The sequence below is a fragment of the Ciona intestinalis genome, chromosome 8 (genome assembly GCF_000224145.3).
Source record: "Ciona intestinalis chromosome 8, KH, whole genome shotgun sequence".
NCBI lineage: Eukaryota > Metazoa > Chordata > Ascidiacea > Phlebobranchia > Cionidae > Ciona > Ciona intestinalis.
Window position 1 is genome coordinate 1,319,157 of NC_020173.2, and position 15,255 is coordinate 1,334,411.

At 45.6% G+C, this 15,255-nt stretch overlaps 1 protein-coding gene across 1 annotated transcript; it reads right to left on the minus strand.

Annotated features, from left to right (window-relative positions):
- Positions 1–459: 459 nt before the first annotated feature.
- On the minus strand, positions 460–12,445 carry pk1 (prickle 1). Its single transcript, NM_001032428.1, is given in 17 exon segments — positions 460–1,146; positions 1,267–1,291; positions 1,294–1,479; positions 1,726–1,923; positions 2,073–2,141; positions 2,143–2,167; positions 2,170–2,207; positions 2,348–2,519; positions 2,592–2,738; positions 2,925–3,975; positions 4,458–4,642; positions 4,761–4,947; positions 5,021–5,089; positions 5,162–5,296; positions 5,375–5,512; positions 10,699–10,812; positions 11,990–12,445. Coding segments are annotated over 17 exon segments (3,180 nt in total). The 5' UTR covers positions 12,245–12,445; the 3' UTR covers positions 460–960.
- Between the last annotated feature and the right edge of the window lie 2,810 nt (positions 12,446–15,255).

The window sequence follows — 15,255 nt, forward strand, 5'->3', positions numbered from 1 at the left end:
GTGTTCTGTTTCATAGACCTCATTCCAGCTTACGAGTATCCCACGTGGCCATGTAGGCCTATATATATATTACTTTGTGATTATTCTTTTTGGGGGGGGGAGGAGTTATGTGTGGCTGATGATTTGTACAACCCATTCATAACCACTTGGTTTGAGCAATTGCAGTTGGGTGTGTTGCCCAAATACATATTATACCACAATGGTAGCAGCGACGAGACATTAACCCATTACCTTTGGGTTATAGGCAGGCGTGCTAATCATTTTGCCACGGCGGCCGATGATGCGCAACATACTACTCCGTATGTACTCTGCTACGATTTACATTTAAACTATTCTAAACGCTACTATATCGCTTTTGGTAAAAACAATTCTATTTGCCGCCATCTTATAAAAATCTGCAGTCTGTATACCACTATCACCTGACTGTTTAATATTTCCTATAAACAAGACTACATGTCATATTTTTGGTGCTCGTTTTTCTATTGGCTTATGTTACGAATACAAAAGACAAAGTGACGCACGGACAGATTGGTCCGTCAAAGCTCGCGGCTTCGGAATAGGCCAACGAATAGATATCTATAAAGATTTACACAAGAAATGTAAGATGCGAAAATATTGGGAAAAGAACTTCATCGCTCGTTTGCCAAAGTTACGAATGCAGGTAACGCGAATTGAGAATAGAAAAATCGATTTGCTAACGGTCAAAAATTGGTCAGATTCAGTAAGCACAAAAGCAAAGATTGTGTTAAAAAAGCAAATCGAACAAGAACGCACTCTGCCGAAAATAGATTGCTGGTTGCCAAAAATTCGTAAGTAATCGATTCGACATATTGATTTAAAAATAAAAGCAAAAGAATAAGTTAAACAGCCAGCTACATTATGACGTCACACCGAAGCATTGTACATGCGTGCACGTTACACAGTGACATCACAATCACCACCAATTGTTTGACTGAAAAATTATGCTGACGTGTTCGTATCGACGATGGGCGCGGATTCGCGTGCTTTACTGCCACCGCGTGGGAGGTACGAGGCGTCCTGGGAGCGCCAACTTTTAGTTTCGGAACTTTTTCGATCAATTTCACTCGTTTTCGTGACGGCGTTTGTGGTTACATGACGATACAGTGCTTTTTCTGCTGTCTCCGCCTGTTTCAAAAAGATCATTGTCATAAATAACAAAAAAAATTTAAAAAAAAAAGAAAAAAAGGATAAAGTGAATAATTGGACTAATCATGGCCTACTTAATACATGGAACTATTTATTTACCTGTAGCGCATATGCGACGTGGTGGAGAAATTGCGAGGCATTGAAGGTCGGTAAACTCCATTGCTGTTGAAGCCAGCTGCTGATGCAGCGAGCGCCGAATCAGCATTGGCTAGGAAAGGGTGGGGAGGTTGACGACGTGTCATGTTGACTCGAACACCAACCGGGGCTGATCCTCTCCTCATAGCACTGAGTGGGCTTGTTGGGGGTGAAGTTCTGAAAGAAAAACATGGTTAAAATTCCGAAAATGATACAACAAGAAGTTTTCTGTTACATTCTTTTAATATTCGAATCTGCAAAACGTGAAAAAATGTACAATCAGTAAAAGCTAGACCCAGAACCTGATCGTTTAAATTCAATTTGTAAGGTTTTGTAAAACAAAAATAAATTTTACAACACCCTTAAAATTGCTATCAAAATTCAACTATAAGGAAGACTGGGAATAAATAAGACCCGACTTACCCCAAACCGTCCCAGCGCTCGTAGTCGCTATCATCACTGGATGATGTACAAGTAGAACACCACCCATCCTCCTCTTCGTCTTCAACGAATCTCTTGGTCCTCCTGTTCTTCCGGGAGGACGTAGGAGTGGCTGCGGACCTCTCAAATGCGAAGTCGGTGGATCGTGTTCGCTTTAACTTTTTGCTGCACGTTGATTTTCTGTAATTTCAAAAATTGAATTAAATTATTTTTATTTATTAATTGTGTGCAAGTAACAGTGTTGCACGTCCATCAAATTAAACAAGTGTGAGGATTTCACATTTCTGCAGGTTACTGTACTAAGCATGCAAATCAATTTTTCAACTAACCCAGATAATTTACTGCACGTCTTTCCAGGTTTAGGATTTCGTCGCGCGATGGCGCAATCGAGCTCGTCCAAATTGAGAGCGCTGTGCGTTCGGTCGAGCGCTGAATTATCCTTAAAACGCGTTCTGTGCTGCGATCTATTGATTGGTGCAAACATGCAAAGTGCGAATTAGATTTGTGTGCAAAAAATCAACAAATGTGCAATAATTAGGCTATTTCAAAATTGTGATTGAGCTATTTGACCTCGCATGCAGTGTATATAGTAACTATAGTTTACCTTGGTCGCCCGCCTTGATTTTGCGATCGAGGCTTTTCGGTAACTTCTTCGGGGAACCGAGCGCTGCTGTAAAGACGTTGCCCGCGTTGGAAACTAGAGAAGTCCCCTTGTGCGTCTCCGAACCCTGCACCATCCTCATCGTCAGAGGCGTATTTCATTACATCGGATTTGCCTGCGACAAAGCATAACAATGGTCAAAACATGGCATATTGTGGTTGGGTTGGATATTGTTTCATTAACTTACGGTGGAATTCTTCCAGGCGATCTAAGGATCCTGACAAGGAACCACGCTCACGGTTTCGGAAAGATTTGGACGGGTTTCTAGATTTCTTCAATATGCTCTTTAACTCCGGACTGGTTTTATCATTCTCGACAGAAACGTGTTTGTCATCTGAAAAAATGTTTTTTGTTAAAAAGGTAGGATAAACTATTGGCTAATGGCTGTACAAATAAGGTATATTCTATATAGGTGAGGTCCAATAAATTTTGGCTGGATGTTCTTGGCCCCAAAGGCTACAAAAATTTACATACAGGTTCCTTGAGTATGCTTCAGTTTAATCTAAGCATTTCAACTTACCTGATCGTAATCGTGGGTGTTCAGATATTGTTTGTTCAGGAAGACTGATGGGTTCCCTGCTGCGACGTTTGTTGGCAAGTCGCTCGCTGACGCTCCGCTGGAGAGGGCTGCTGTGCTCCTTGCTCTCCGTGGGGGGTGAGGGGACCGGGACAGGAGGTGAGGGAAATTCCCGCGAGTCTAGGGGCGAGTCGGTGCGAGCGTGGCTTTTGTGCATCCATGGACTTGTGAGCTCCGATGCCGCGGTGCTAGGTGGGGAGGGGGTTAAGGAAGGGGCATATCGGGCCCGAGGGGCGGGAATGGGAACCGCTGACTTGGGCAGCATAGAAGCTACGTTGACTGGTGGTGATTTGTTGTCTATTTCGGTCGCTTTAGTCAGCGAGTCGATTGTCTTTTTGATTTCGGGCGCTAGTTTCCGACTGCCGATAATGGTCGGTGGCGATGCTCGGGGCGCGGCAGGGTGGAATGGGGTAAACTCTGTCGCTGAAACGTGACCGTCTTCGCCGTTTTGGGGCCGTTTTGAGCATGGGGTTTGCTTCGATTTTCCATAACTGTAGTTTGAACCCATCGCGGCCTTGAGTGCTGCGTTTTGTTGGTGCTCGATTGCGTCTAAAGTACTGCTGCTGTTGTAACCGCTACTGTCGGTGCTGTTGTAGGTGTTCTGTGGAAACTGCACGCCGTTTTTCGACGTGGTTCGAGACGATACGGTGCTGGTAGGCGATGTGACCGAATTGGTAACAGTTTTTCTTGAGGTTGCCGCGCCTTTGAAGCCAGCGTCGTTTTCAGTGCCCATTTCTGCGTTAACAGGGTCCATACCGTCAAGGTAGGGGTGGGACGGTCGGGTATGTCCTTTGCTGTACCGAGTACTAGCAGCTACAGCAGCCGATGTCGGGTACATATCTGCTGCATCGATGAAAACATTGTTTGAGGCAGGACTCAGCTCGCCCTTGTCTTCCCACGGTTTGTCATGGATTGAAAGATTGTCAAGGTTAAGGCTGCGGCGTACGTTGTGGGAAGTTGGTAGTTGCGGGTTCTCGTATTGCGATGAGCTATGCTGTGAATTAAAATAAACATCTTAAGACTTTGAATTACGTCTAGTCGAAAGTGGTGGCGCAATTTACTTTCAATGGCCGCCCAAGGCGTAACAATAATAGAAACTGCGTCTTCCATTCTGTTCATGACCATTGACCGTAACGTTTGAATTATAGAACTTTACGCAAAGGTGCTAGACCTAGTAATTATGTCCTGCCCTAAAAGTGTCAGCTTTATCCGGGGATCTATTGTGCGTGAAACACTAAGTCCCAATTACCCGGGGCCCCAACCGGTCTTGAACACCAGTGTTGTGTTATTGCTCCGATAAATAATGTATGTATTACAGGGTTCCGATTGTCGGCTTTGTAATACGTGTTACGTCGCAATAGCTCGGGAAATAAATTGTCCGATTGATCTATATTGGGTTTAAAGTTGGCAGAAATGATAAATATTTTATTGAAATTCGACTTTGGCAAATTGGAATTTCAAATTCATTTTTAGTACCTGGGAATCGGATTCAGAATGGCCAGGGTCCTCGCCAAGGCTGCAAGCTTTCGAGCAAAAGATTCGGCCGTGTTTTGGGAGAAAAGGCCTCCCGAGTAGAGACTTGCGACAGCGGTTGCAACAGAAGCAATTATCTGTCGCGTGCCAGTGTTGTCCTTCGTATTGCATCTGCCCAGCGTCTAGACCTGAAAGATATAGATTCACGCTTATATATAGAATTGTGGTGTAGCAATATATATATTTACATAGGAAATAAGTAAAGTGGAACAATCAAGCAATGTCCGTCAAAGGCAGAATACTTACCGATGAGATCGCCGCACATATCACAATACTCGGCGTAAAGTGCTTCAAAGCACTGGGTGCAGTTAGGTTTCCCGTCGCGCATGATATAGCGCTGTCCGCCCAACACCTGGTCGCACTCGAAGCAGCAGAAATGATCCATATGCCAGTGTCGGCCCTCTGCCTCAGTGCATTCGTCGGAGAAAATGATCTAAGGGAACGACAAAATCGTCAGTGGCTGTTGTATATTTTGATAACACGACCAGAAGGTTAAGCGGGCTTACCTCGTCACAAGCTGAGCAACGAGGCTTTAAAGTCTCAGCGTGATGACGTCCACAGTACAAACGTCCGTCCTATCAAAGAGAAGTAGAATTATAAACTAATCTAATCCTACAGGCCTATTATTGTAAGTCGCCTACACGAACCTGGTAAAAGTAAAAAAGATCAACTAGAAGTTCTCTACACACAGAGCACACGAAGCAGGCTGGATGCCAGCACATCCCTGGCTCTGCTCTTGAAGCAACAGCAACGATGTCACCCCCTTTTACAAGTATTCCGCACTAAAATGAAATGAAACGTTGAATACTCGATAAAACATCCAATATAAAAAGTAAAAATAGGTTAAATACCCATCTTACCTCCGAACAGGGAGTTCCAGGAGTATTAAGTGGAAGAATTCTGATCTTCCCGCATCCCAAATAGTCCTTCTTTCTCTGCTCGCTGAAGAGACGGAGTTCTCGTTTCTCCTCATCCGAAAGATCATTACAGTAACAAACCTGTGGTAAATGACGTTGTGGTTAGGAAAATAAACAAACGATTTCGTGACCTAACTAACTTATGACAATGAGTAACACTGCTTCAAACAATGCTATCTCGGGTGGAAAGCCGCTGAAAATAAAGGCGGAGTGACTCAGGGCGAATTGGTTTTGCTTTTCTAAACTAGTTTTCAGAACCCAGACTGCTGGTGCGCGGCGTTTGTGTTATGTATTTGAAAATTGCATTTAATTTTAGCGAGAGATCCACTCAGACACCGGTCTGTTATCGTCGATCGCATCTCGCAGGGTACAGCACAAATCACTTAACCCTTAGCGATTTGCTGAACTCGATAGGACAATACGCGAGGGCTAAAGCAGCAGCCAGTCCGTGGTTGACTGTTTGGATAACGGGATTTGAACCGATACGTGGTGAAGAATTACAACACAGCAGTTATCTTTGGCCAGAGTTGGCAAGCGTATTCGACCCTTTATTGTTTCAAGGCAGCGTCTGCGCTATATTTGTAACGGTCACGTCATCGCATACGCTCAAGTGATGGATGATGGTTAATGTCTTGAATACACAGCCACTTGGCCGTCGAGCAAGACAGCTCGGGTTTCTGCACTCAGCTAATTCGCCGGCTCGTTTATCACCAAGCTAGCTTGGCCAGGAACGATGGGCAAGGGAAGACCGTTTCCTCCCCTACGCTGGCCGTATGTCGGCTCCGTCAACACCGGCACGTTTACGCGGACAGACAATTACCAACGGTCAAATTAACGTGCGGCGACAATAGCGCTAAGCCGATTACGCACCGGCGCAACGTCGCCAGTTTGTGAACACTCATCCCATTAGCGCAATGAAAGACATTGAATCCGGGTCCGATAAAGCAAATACGATAAGGAGACTGCCGACCGGATGGTCAGAGCAGACACCCGTCCATTAAACAGGCGACGCTGATCACTGCTTAATATAATACCTGCTAAGTAATATATCGACTGGAAGAAGAAGCCATGCTACACGTTAATATGTGCATTCTGGATAATCCGCAAAACGCTCCGCGCACCGAAGGATTGTATCCGCATTACCAACGTAAACAGTTGGATTAGAGTGGACGGCGAAACAAAGAAACCATAGGCTTAGCATGACAGCAGCCGCATTCCCCGCATCAGGGCAAAACCTGTTCCCTGTCTCTAAGGAACCGCACGATTAAATTTAACAGAGAAGACACTTGGTTGAAAAATTGCAGTCCGATTATTGTCATGCTATATATGCGCATAATAACTATGAAATTAAAAATAAGTTGCCCATTTTAAAATACTGAGTGAGTTAAAATACCCAAGGCGCTGCTTTGTACTTAAATATTTACAAAAAAATATCAGAAAATCGAAATACCACGCTATTTTTCGTTCGGCACCAAACAGTGCGGCTTGTCGCCACTTTGGGCGACCGAAATAAAGCGGACACCTAAAATAGGCGCGGTTAATTCTGTCCGACGGTCGCCATCACTGCGGGGCATCTGCACGTTGGTGAGTCGCGTATTCGATCGCTATGACGACGTGACCACTACGTTGCAATGCGTTGGCCAATGGAAACTCCGTCGACGAGTTCTATTCATAAAACCGTCACTGCAAGAATTGAGAATCTCCCGACGTGATCAAGTCGTGTGAAATTGCTCCAAATTTTTCAGCGCAAAAATCGAAGATGGTATATCCCATGCGTCTACTGACATATGCTGACTTGTGATATGCCAGGCGTCGATATCATAATCCAATCCTATGCAACGACGCGTGCTGTAATAACTCACGAATTTTAATTGCTCATTGTCCCGCTCAGGTTGCGGTATTCGCACAATAAACTCGCGCTGGAATTGGCACGCATTGCCCTCAGGGCTAACGCCTACACCGTTGCTGGCCGACAGAACAACTGTCTTAGTCCTGTACACTGATGATGTACTTAACCACGCATCCTAACATTGGCGGTGTGGTTAGCTAAGAATTTTGTCTGGCTTGTTCGATTAGGGAGAAGGGTCGGCGTCTCGGAAGCCGAAATGATCCTTATACAGCATTCAAGTTGTTTCTTCCGAAACCGCCGTTAAAATATGCGGCTATCACTTACAGTAAAGATCGCCGATTTTAATGGTACGAATTTCTTGAGATTAACATGCGATTGCCATGCTGTCGTTCGAACATGAACCTGTCGAAATTTAAATTGGCGAACTCGAGCTGTGAATGCGGTTTAAACAGCCGCAGCGAAAGTCATTTCGCCGATAAACAAGTACGCTGTTAGTCGTGTAGCTGGGCATGAGAATTTGCCAAGGATTTGCAACAAACAAGAAAACCATTCACTCCGTAATCCCTCTTATCTTCGGCAGTGGAGGCATGTGCGTCCAATTACATGCCGAAAACTCTGCCCGTAATGGGAACGGGTATGGAGAAATTAGGAGTTAAATAACGGATCGTTAGGCCAGGCATTCTCGTTATGCAGCAAGGTATAGGCTTATCTAGCCGCGAGTAACCAAGCGCTGGTCGGATGCAGATAACGATAATAAGATCCCGGCGCGGGGTAGCGGTTAACTGGTACGGTAAACAACTTTCTGAATTTACGGTAAGCTGCCGCTGCTTTGAAAGTTCGCCGACAAGGGCTGGCTGGAGATTTAGTTTCTGAACACTGTATACCAGTAGCGGTGAGGGTCACGGTGTTATTCAGGCTGGGACGTGACGATAATTCTTAAGCGAACACGTAATTGCAGTAGCATTATGTAATAAAGCTAGCTTGGGAGCCGGCTTTGTTGTGGGGCTGTGGTTGCCCTGGGTGGATGAAATAACCCGCTTGTTTTCGTTCCATAACAAGCCCGGGAAAACAAAGGAACTGCCGCGGCGAAGCGGGGCTGGCCGTCGGGGCGTGAGTCTAGTCTCTCATCCGATCTTTGCGGGACAAGACAGGATTAGGGAAGTTCAAATCCAGCAGCAAATACGCCAAGTATGAAAAGAACGCTGCTGCCGATTTCCGTGTCGAAGAATTTCTTTGTCGGGACATTATGCGCGGTCGAACGGGCGCGATCTGTAGCAGGTGTGCACGGCTGCTGGGCATATCCGTTTCTTGGCTTGTAGTTTGTTTAATCGGCTTGCAGGTCGAGGTAGTTTATGTCCACAACAATGGTACAACGCGCACAGTTAAACCTGTAATCCCCTTATCATTCCTTAGTGAGATTAACCCAACGGTTTGCTTGACGTGGAGATATATGCTGACGGTACCCAAAGATCTGCTGGACTTGTTCCGAAACTAAAGCGCAAATGTTGGCTGAAACTTTTAGGTAAATTTCCGCAAAGCGAAAATGCCAAGAAATATCCTTTGTTGGCACGACGAGAATTAAAATAGGTCTCAAGTACGTGGAAAAGCATCTTTAAGGCGTGCAAAGCGTTAAGCGGTTTCACATGTGTTTAACAACGGCCTTCTTAACCATTACGGATTACTAACATGACAACGTATAATTCAGGAGAAATGTCAAATGTCTTTGCTTAGCTGAACCGCTGAACTGTATCCCTACAAGGCTGAGGCTATTTACAAGTCTAATACGATCAGACGACCAACTAATGCGTGGCTGAGTCGTCTTAGCAATGCCGTAATAAATAGTTTAAGAACAAATAGTGCGACTTGTATAACTATAAGAGGTGTACACCTGCGCCTTGTATCTGTGACGTCATAAACGTCCGACGTGAGTGAAATATGACGCTGAATTGACGTCACAGTCGTAGCCACGATTTGCAGTGTAAGCGAGATTCATGGTGGGATACGAAAGTACAAAATCCTATAGCCGTACTTCGGATAAAGTAAATCATTTACTTTCCGCGCTTTGACATACAGCAAGTCCTTATCGTGTTTTACTCAATTTAGCCACCGTCGGGCCACACAGTCGACTGAGAAAGTGGTCATAAAATTTGACGTCCAATTCCGTGCATTTGAACCGCAGCCAATTTAATCTTGCTTCCGCCCAGATGTGCCGTAAAACAGATCGAGCGCCGGACAGGTTTACAGCAACTCAGCTGTACGGCGAGGGTCGAGTAATAAAATCTGGTTGCTTGGCTGGTTTTTTCGTATACTGCTAACTTAGAGGTTCTCTAAAATAGGAGCCTCCGAGACCTGGGATACAACGCCGCCGCAAAATGCTGCTGCACTACAGACCGTCACCATTGTTCCTGGCGTCGATTTTCGATTACGCCGCCGCGGTAACACCTGCCCGAAAATTGCCGTCGAGCTTGCAAAACATCGCCGACGATAATTCGCGTTAAAAGCCCAAGAATCCTTATTATCTTTTGCATCGCTGTCGGGCAGCCACGGGATTGTAACTAACACAATTTGCTTGAAGAAGAGCACGAAAGCGATGTGGCCATTAGACTGCTTCTATGTAAGATAGCTGGCTTAATGGGGCACTGCGGTGCTTAATCTATGAGATTTGCAGATAGGGCGATTCCGTCTTCGCCGGCAATGAGAATATGGCCCTTTATGCGAAGCCGTCGCGTTTCAATGACGGATCACCGCAGGTATGTTTGTGCCTGTCGTTCGCGGACAAAGGGTCGAGTCGATTAGTAAGGCCCTCATGAAAGCGACGGTAAACCAGCCACCTACCCTGCGACCGCAGACAAAAATTAGTTTGTGGGTTATTATTATACTTATAATAATTCCCCAACCTTTCCGTGCGTCTCCTTGCTAAATGCGACGCAGTCTGCTGCTATACGCCACTGAACAAAGCACGCAGCAGCATGTCTGTTTGCGCTCGACTGGAGCAGATTTTAACAATCGCGCAGTGGGAAACTAGAACTAATTTGCGAGAGCTGTACTATTTGACTTGCGCATGATTTATGGTCCAACAAGCTATCGCTTCGGACGATGAACTCGCTAAGGCCTTCCGGTCAAAGACAGGTAGCATTGAGGTTGTTTACGCTGCTCGCTTGCCCGCCCGACCCCCAGTTTACGCTTTTATTTCGCTTTGTTTAATTGCTGCCAGCAGCGGGTTGCGACGGATGATTTTTCAATTGTTGCTTTGGACAACCCGTGACGAATTGGTTCGCGCGAATACATTAGGAGGTACCCGTACTGATCACAAGGCAAACAGTAACGCTTTGTTGCGTTTTACAGAGCACACTGTATTTTAACAACGCGTTGGTGCGAGGTCGTTGGTTGAACACACAAATCACCGAGGGATTTTTACCTTGTCGTCGTGCGGTGGTAACTGATGTAAGAGCTGGCGAACCCTGTACTTGTCTCCAATACTGTCAACCAGTGGTACCTTGTCTTCCGGCAGAGATGTGAAGTAATAACGGACCTATGAAAACAGCATGCTTAAAACTGGGTGTTTTTAAAAGGGTGTTGTCTCAGCAAACAGTTGCGATTAATCAACATAATTTCGGTTTGATAGCCGGTTTTACATCTAGCAATTAGGCGTGAAGGCGTTTACAATCTGAACTCTGGGCCCCCACCCTCTGCCGAACGCGCAATTTTCTCTTCGCGAGTAGGAGCAAAAGAAGAAAGAAGGTGGGAGCAAAAAGTGAGAAGGAAGTTTTCGCAGTCGGCTCCAAGATAGACATCACATGAATTGAGTGGAAGATTGATCGGGGCAGCGGGTTTGAGAATAAAATTCGCATTTGCTGCGATAAGATCGCACTTTAGCGTTTGTACGGCTTGCGGTGTGTACCAGCATTCCTATCCCTATTCCTATTCAAGTTTCTCGGGGCGAACCGAGTTAATTGAGCCCGACAGGGAACAGGAATGCTATCAAGGTCCGACACAATTTGTCAGCCGGAAAGCGTCGCACTGGCGAGCGGTTATCTTTTCCCGACTGGAAGGTGGACATTTCCTTGGGAGAGCGGGGTCGGCCTAGATAGCGGATCCCATTAAAATCCATGAGCTCTGGGCTGTAGCATATAAAGTGTGACGAACGAGGGCTACCGGTACGACGTGTTGTTTTAAAACTGAGCCTATTACCCGGTGCATTCGGCCATAGATTGTGCGCAGGGGAAAAGTATGTTAAATGGAAAAAGCGGGCGCCGGGTTTATCGACGAAATATCAAGACAGGCGTCATGCATAAAGCCGCAAATTAACCACAGGCGAGCAGCGCACATAAGACACAAACACCCTGTGAGACGATGTGTATGTTCGCTGCTGCGTTCCTGCACATATCGTGTTTCACCAGGGCGTTCAAGGATCGCGGTCATAAAACATTGCTTCTCCTGCGGCATGCTCGCCCGATACGTGGCAGGGCGAGCTTTGATGTCTCGCCGTAAAAATTGACGAATTTGTACTCGCCTATCAAGCGTATTTGACTTGGCACTGGAACGGTATCGGTCTGCTCGCTAGAGCGCGCGGTGCCCGCGGGCGAGGACTTGCTCTTTGAGAAACCGTCACTGTAATGGGGTGGGCCATACACGCAATAGAAACCATGCACAGTCTGCCCGCAGCCCATTAGCCGAGTCTATAGTAACATAAGCGCAACAAGACCAACCTGATCCGGGGTTAGATTCGGTGGCACCCAAGCGTATTCTTCCAAAGCGCAGCCGCTGTCGCCGTCGTTCTCTTCGTCCGACGCGGAATTCCGATTATGTCTCACCGACGCTTGTCTTCGGGATTGCCGTCGACGTACACGGTTTTCTGTCGGTCCTCGAATGACGATGTCCTGGTCAAGTCCCGCCGATTTAGGGTCGATGTTTGAAGGCATGGTGCCTCGCGTTTGCTCTGTAGCGGCCGCTGGCATGGTCATAAGACTGTCGTCGCTGCAGTTGCTGAAACGACGGTTTCGATCCAAGTATTCCGATGCGTGGCCAATGTGGTATGACACCGAACACTTACAGTGAACGCAGCACTTCCTAAATGCAAAAGGCAGCCGCGGTTGATAACTTAATCCCACTGTTTCCAAGGCTAGTTAAAATCACCACTACAAGCATTACTTGCTATACTTAAGTACTACTAGGCTGTAAAACAGAGTTTAGTTAGACCGAAGAGGCAAAAAATCCTTGGCCGGAAAATCAGACTCCGCGTCTGGCGCTTTAGGCGACGACTGCCCGATGAATAATGACCGCGAAATGCTTTAGATTTAGTTATTTCGATAACTGCCTTAGTTTATATATTCCATATGATTACTATGTCTTTCACTAATATACACTGCTAAAATCTTAATATTTTTAAACGCCGGACTTCCTACACCTTAACTACATTTATAACAACTGAACCGATTCTATAACAAAACGGTAGTTTTGTACGTACACGTTCTGTTACCAACGCACACACGGCGACTGATAAAGCGAAAAGGCGAGAGGCGTCTTAAATTTAAACAACGTATCGCCTTTTTCTTACGTTTATCATTTTTGATTCTCTCTTTTTGAGCAAACGATCGAGAAACCGACAACATCCACTACGGAACCGGGATAGCAAGACGAACACACATTTTGCGAGTAATAAATTACGGATAGACAAACGACCAACGGGTTGACGAAATAAGTTGCGTCGCGTTGGTTTTTCGACAAGGAATTTGCCGCTTACACGCTTAACAGTCCGTGGTTAACGCGGTCCACAGGTTATTATTAATATTCCAGGTTTTGACTCAACAAAAGAATGCAAACTGGTCCTGGGTCACGTCACAGCGATCAGTGACTTACTAGGGGTTTGCGATCGCTATAAATTACCAACCGTTGTGAGGTAAAGTACCGAAGGTGTTGGGTACTTGAAGGAGATTGATGCTTGCCCCGCAATGGCCAATTGAGACACGATTAATCCAGCGCGAATGGGAATGCGCCGTGTGGGGCACCCCAGCTGGTGCGACGAGTAAACATAGGTGAAATATTCCAACAACGAAGTGTTTGCTGCGGATTAAAGGCGCAAGCGGAAACCAGATTTTGGTGCGACGGAAATTGAAAACTGTATTTCGTGACTCTCAAAACCTGCGGCTTAGGTATCGCCTTAAATCGACCGCTTTAAAAGCTTGTCTGATTGAACATAAAGCTATTGAAGTTTTCCGTGTGCTTTTCGGCTTGCAGGAGCAAACGTGGCGAAAGTTCCAAAGTCCGGCACCGTATGTGACGATATCACGACGCCATGGGAAAGTTTGGTTTTAATTAAGAAGTGGTCGAACGCAAGTTTGAGACGTCAAGGTAGCGTCGTACACGGTGATGGATTGAGCCAATGCAAACGAACCGTTGTGTGTTTTTACGCCGCGGTGAAGCCGACTGCTTGTTTATACCCAGGATTAGTGCGGAATTGGACCTTCCGATTTCTGCCGCACCCCATACGAGTTTAAACAGTCAAAAATCAGCCATACCACTGCGAGAGTGGTTGTTAAAATCGCTGAGGTAAGCGAGAATCGGTAAAACAGAGCGTAGAATCGCATTTGCAAACGTAACTATATCCACGGGTGTTATTCATGCGAAATTTTATTCTCCGGTGCATTTGCGGCACCTATCACCGACAATGCGAATAAACAACCAAGTCTGGGAGTTCTTGTCACGCCTATACATCCTGCAGCAATTACCACGTCAATGTAAACTGGAACACAAATTATTGATATCAATGGAGCGATCTCTATTCAACTGACTCGCAACTGTACGCCGAAAATGCGATTCAATGATCACTTCTGTCTGCTCAACTGACTGTACGCGCTGGTAATCCACGACTAGTTTTAAACAGTACCTGTTACTAGTATGCACAACTGATATGACTTTCGTTTGGAACCGTGAACTCAATTAAACGTAGATTGACACTACGTGTGATAAACTTTCCCGGAACCGTAGCGAGCGAAGCCCAGTTCTCACGGCCCCGCCAAGCAAGAAGCGACAATGGGTCTGCAGCCGGGTAGATGCAGACGATCGCCACTCTTAATTCTGCCCAGCCGCGGGATAAGGGTGTGCAGTGAATAGACGCACGCGAAGAGATACGCACTTTCCATTGCGCCGAGCTACAAGCGAAACTGTAAACAAAGACTGTGCGAAATCAGCGACAGTTTCTAACACAACTGCGCTACGACTAAGGACAATGGACTGCGATCGGTTTCGCTTGTTTCCGATTAGGCACGAACTGCAAGTTGCGCCAAAGCTCGCAATTAGCTCTATAACAGCTCGAGCTTTATCGGTGAAAACAGTTTTCGGAGATAAACAACAACAAGACAAGAACACATAACCTTTGACATAACATTGTTAAATTTTACGTGGTGTGGTAAACAGGTGTAAAAAAACAAGGAATTTATTTGAAACTTACAGCACTTTCTAATTGGTCATATCAGTAGAAAGTGAAAAGGATTTTCTTATACGAATAAAAAATACTAATAAATATACTCTTCCTGTTAAAAAACAATTTTTAAAACTTGACAGCAGTTAAAACAAAAATATTATCTCCTGCAGTTTTTACTACTCCGTGTGACGTCATACAGAACAGTATTTTCCCACGAATGGTCTGTCACCGGCCATCCAGCTGGCCAAGTTCGGTCTATATTTAAACTGTTACTGAGGCGACAAAGGCGTCGCGTGAAAGCGGAAGACTATATACGTAGGTGCGAATATGGATTTTCTCTAGCGGGCCAGACTGATTGGAATCTAGTTTGTCTGCAAAGTTGAATTATTGCTTTCAGGAACTCGGTCAAAACAACTTCATAAATGCAATATCTGATTCCTTAAAAGTGCAGAGCCACGTTGTTTTGGAAATTTTATCTCTATAAAACGTTCCTGACTCAGTCAGAGATACGCAAGCAAAACGGTTTACGAGTTTTGATTAAAATAACTTTAA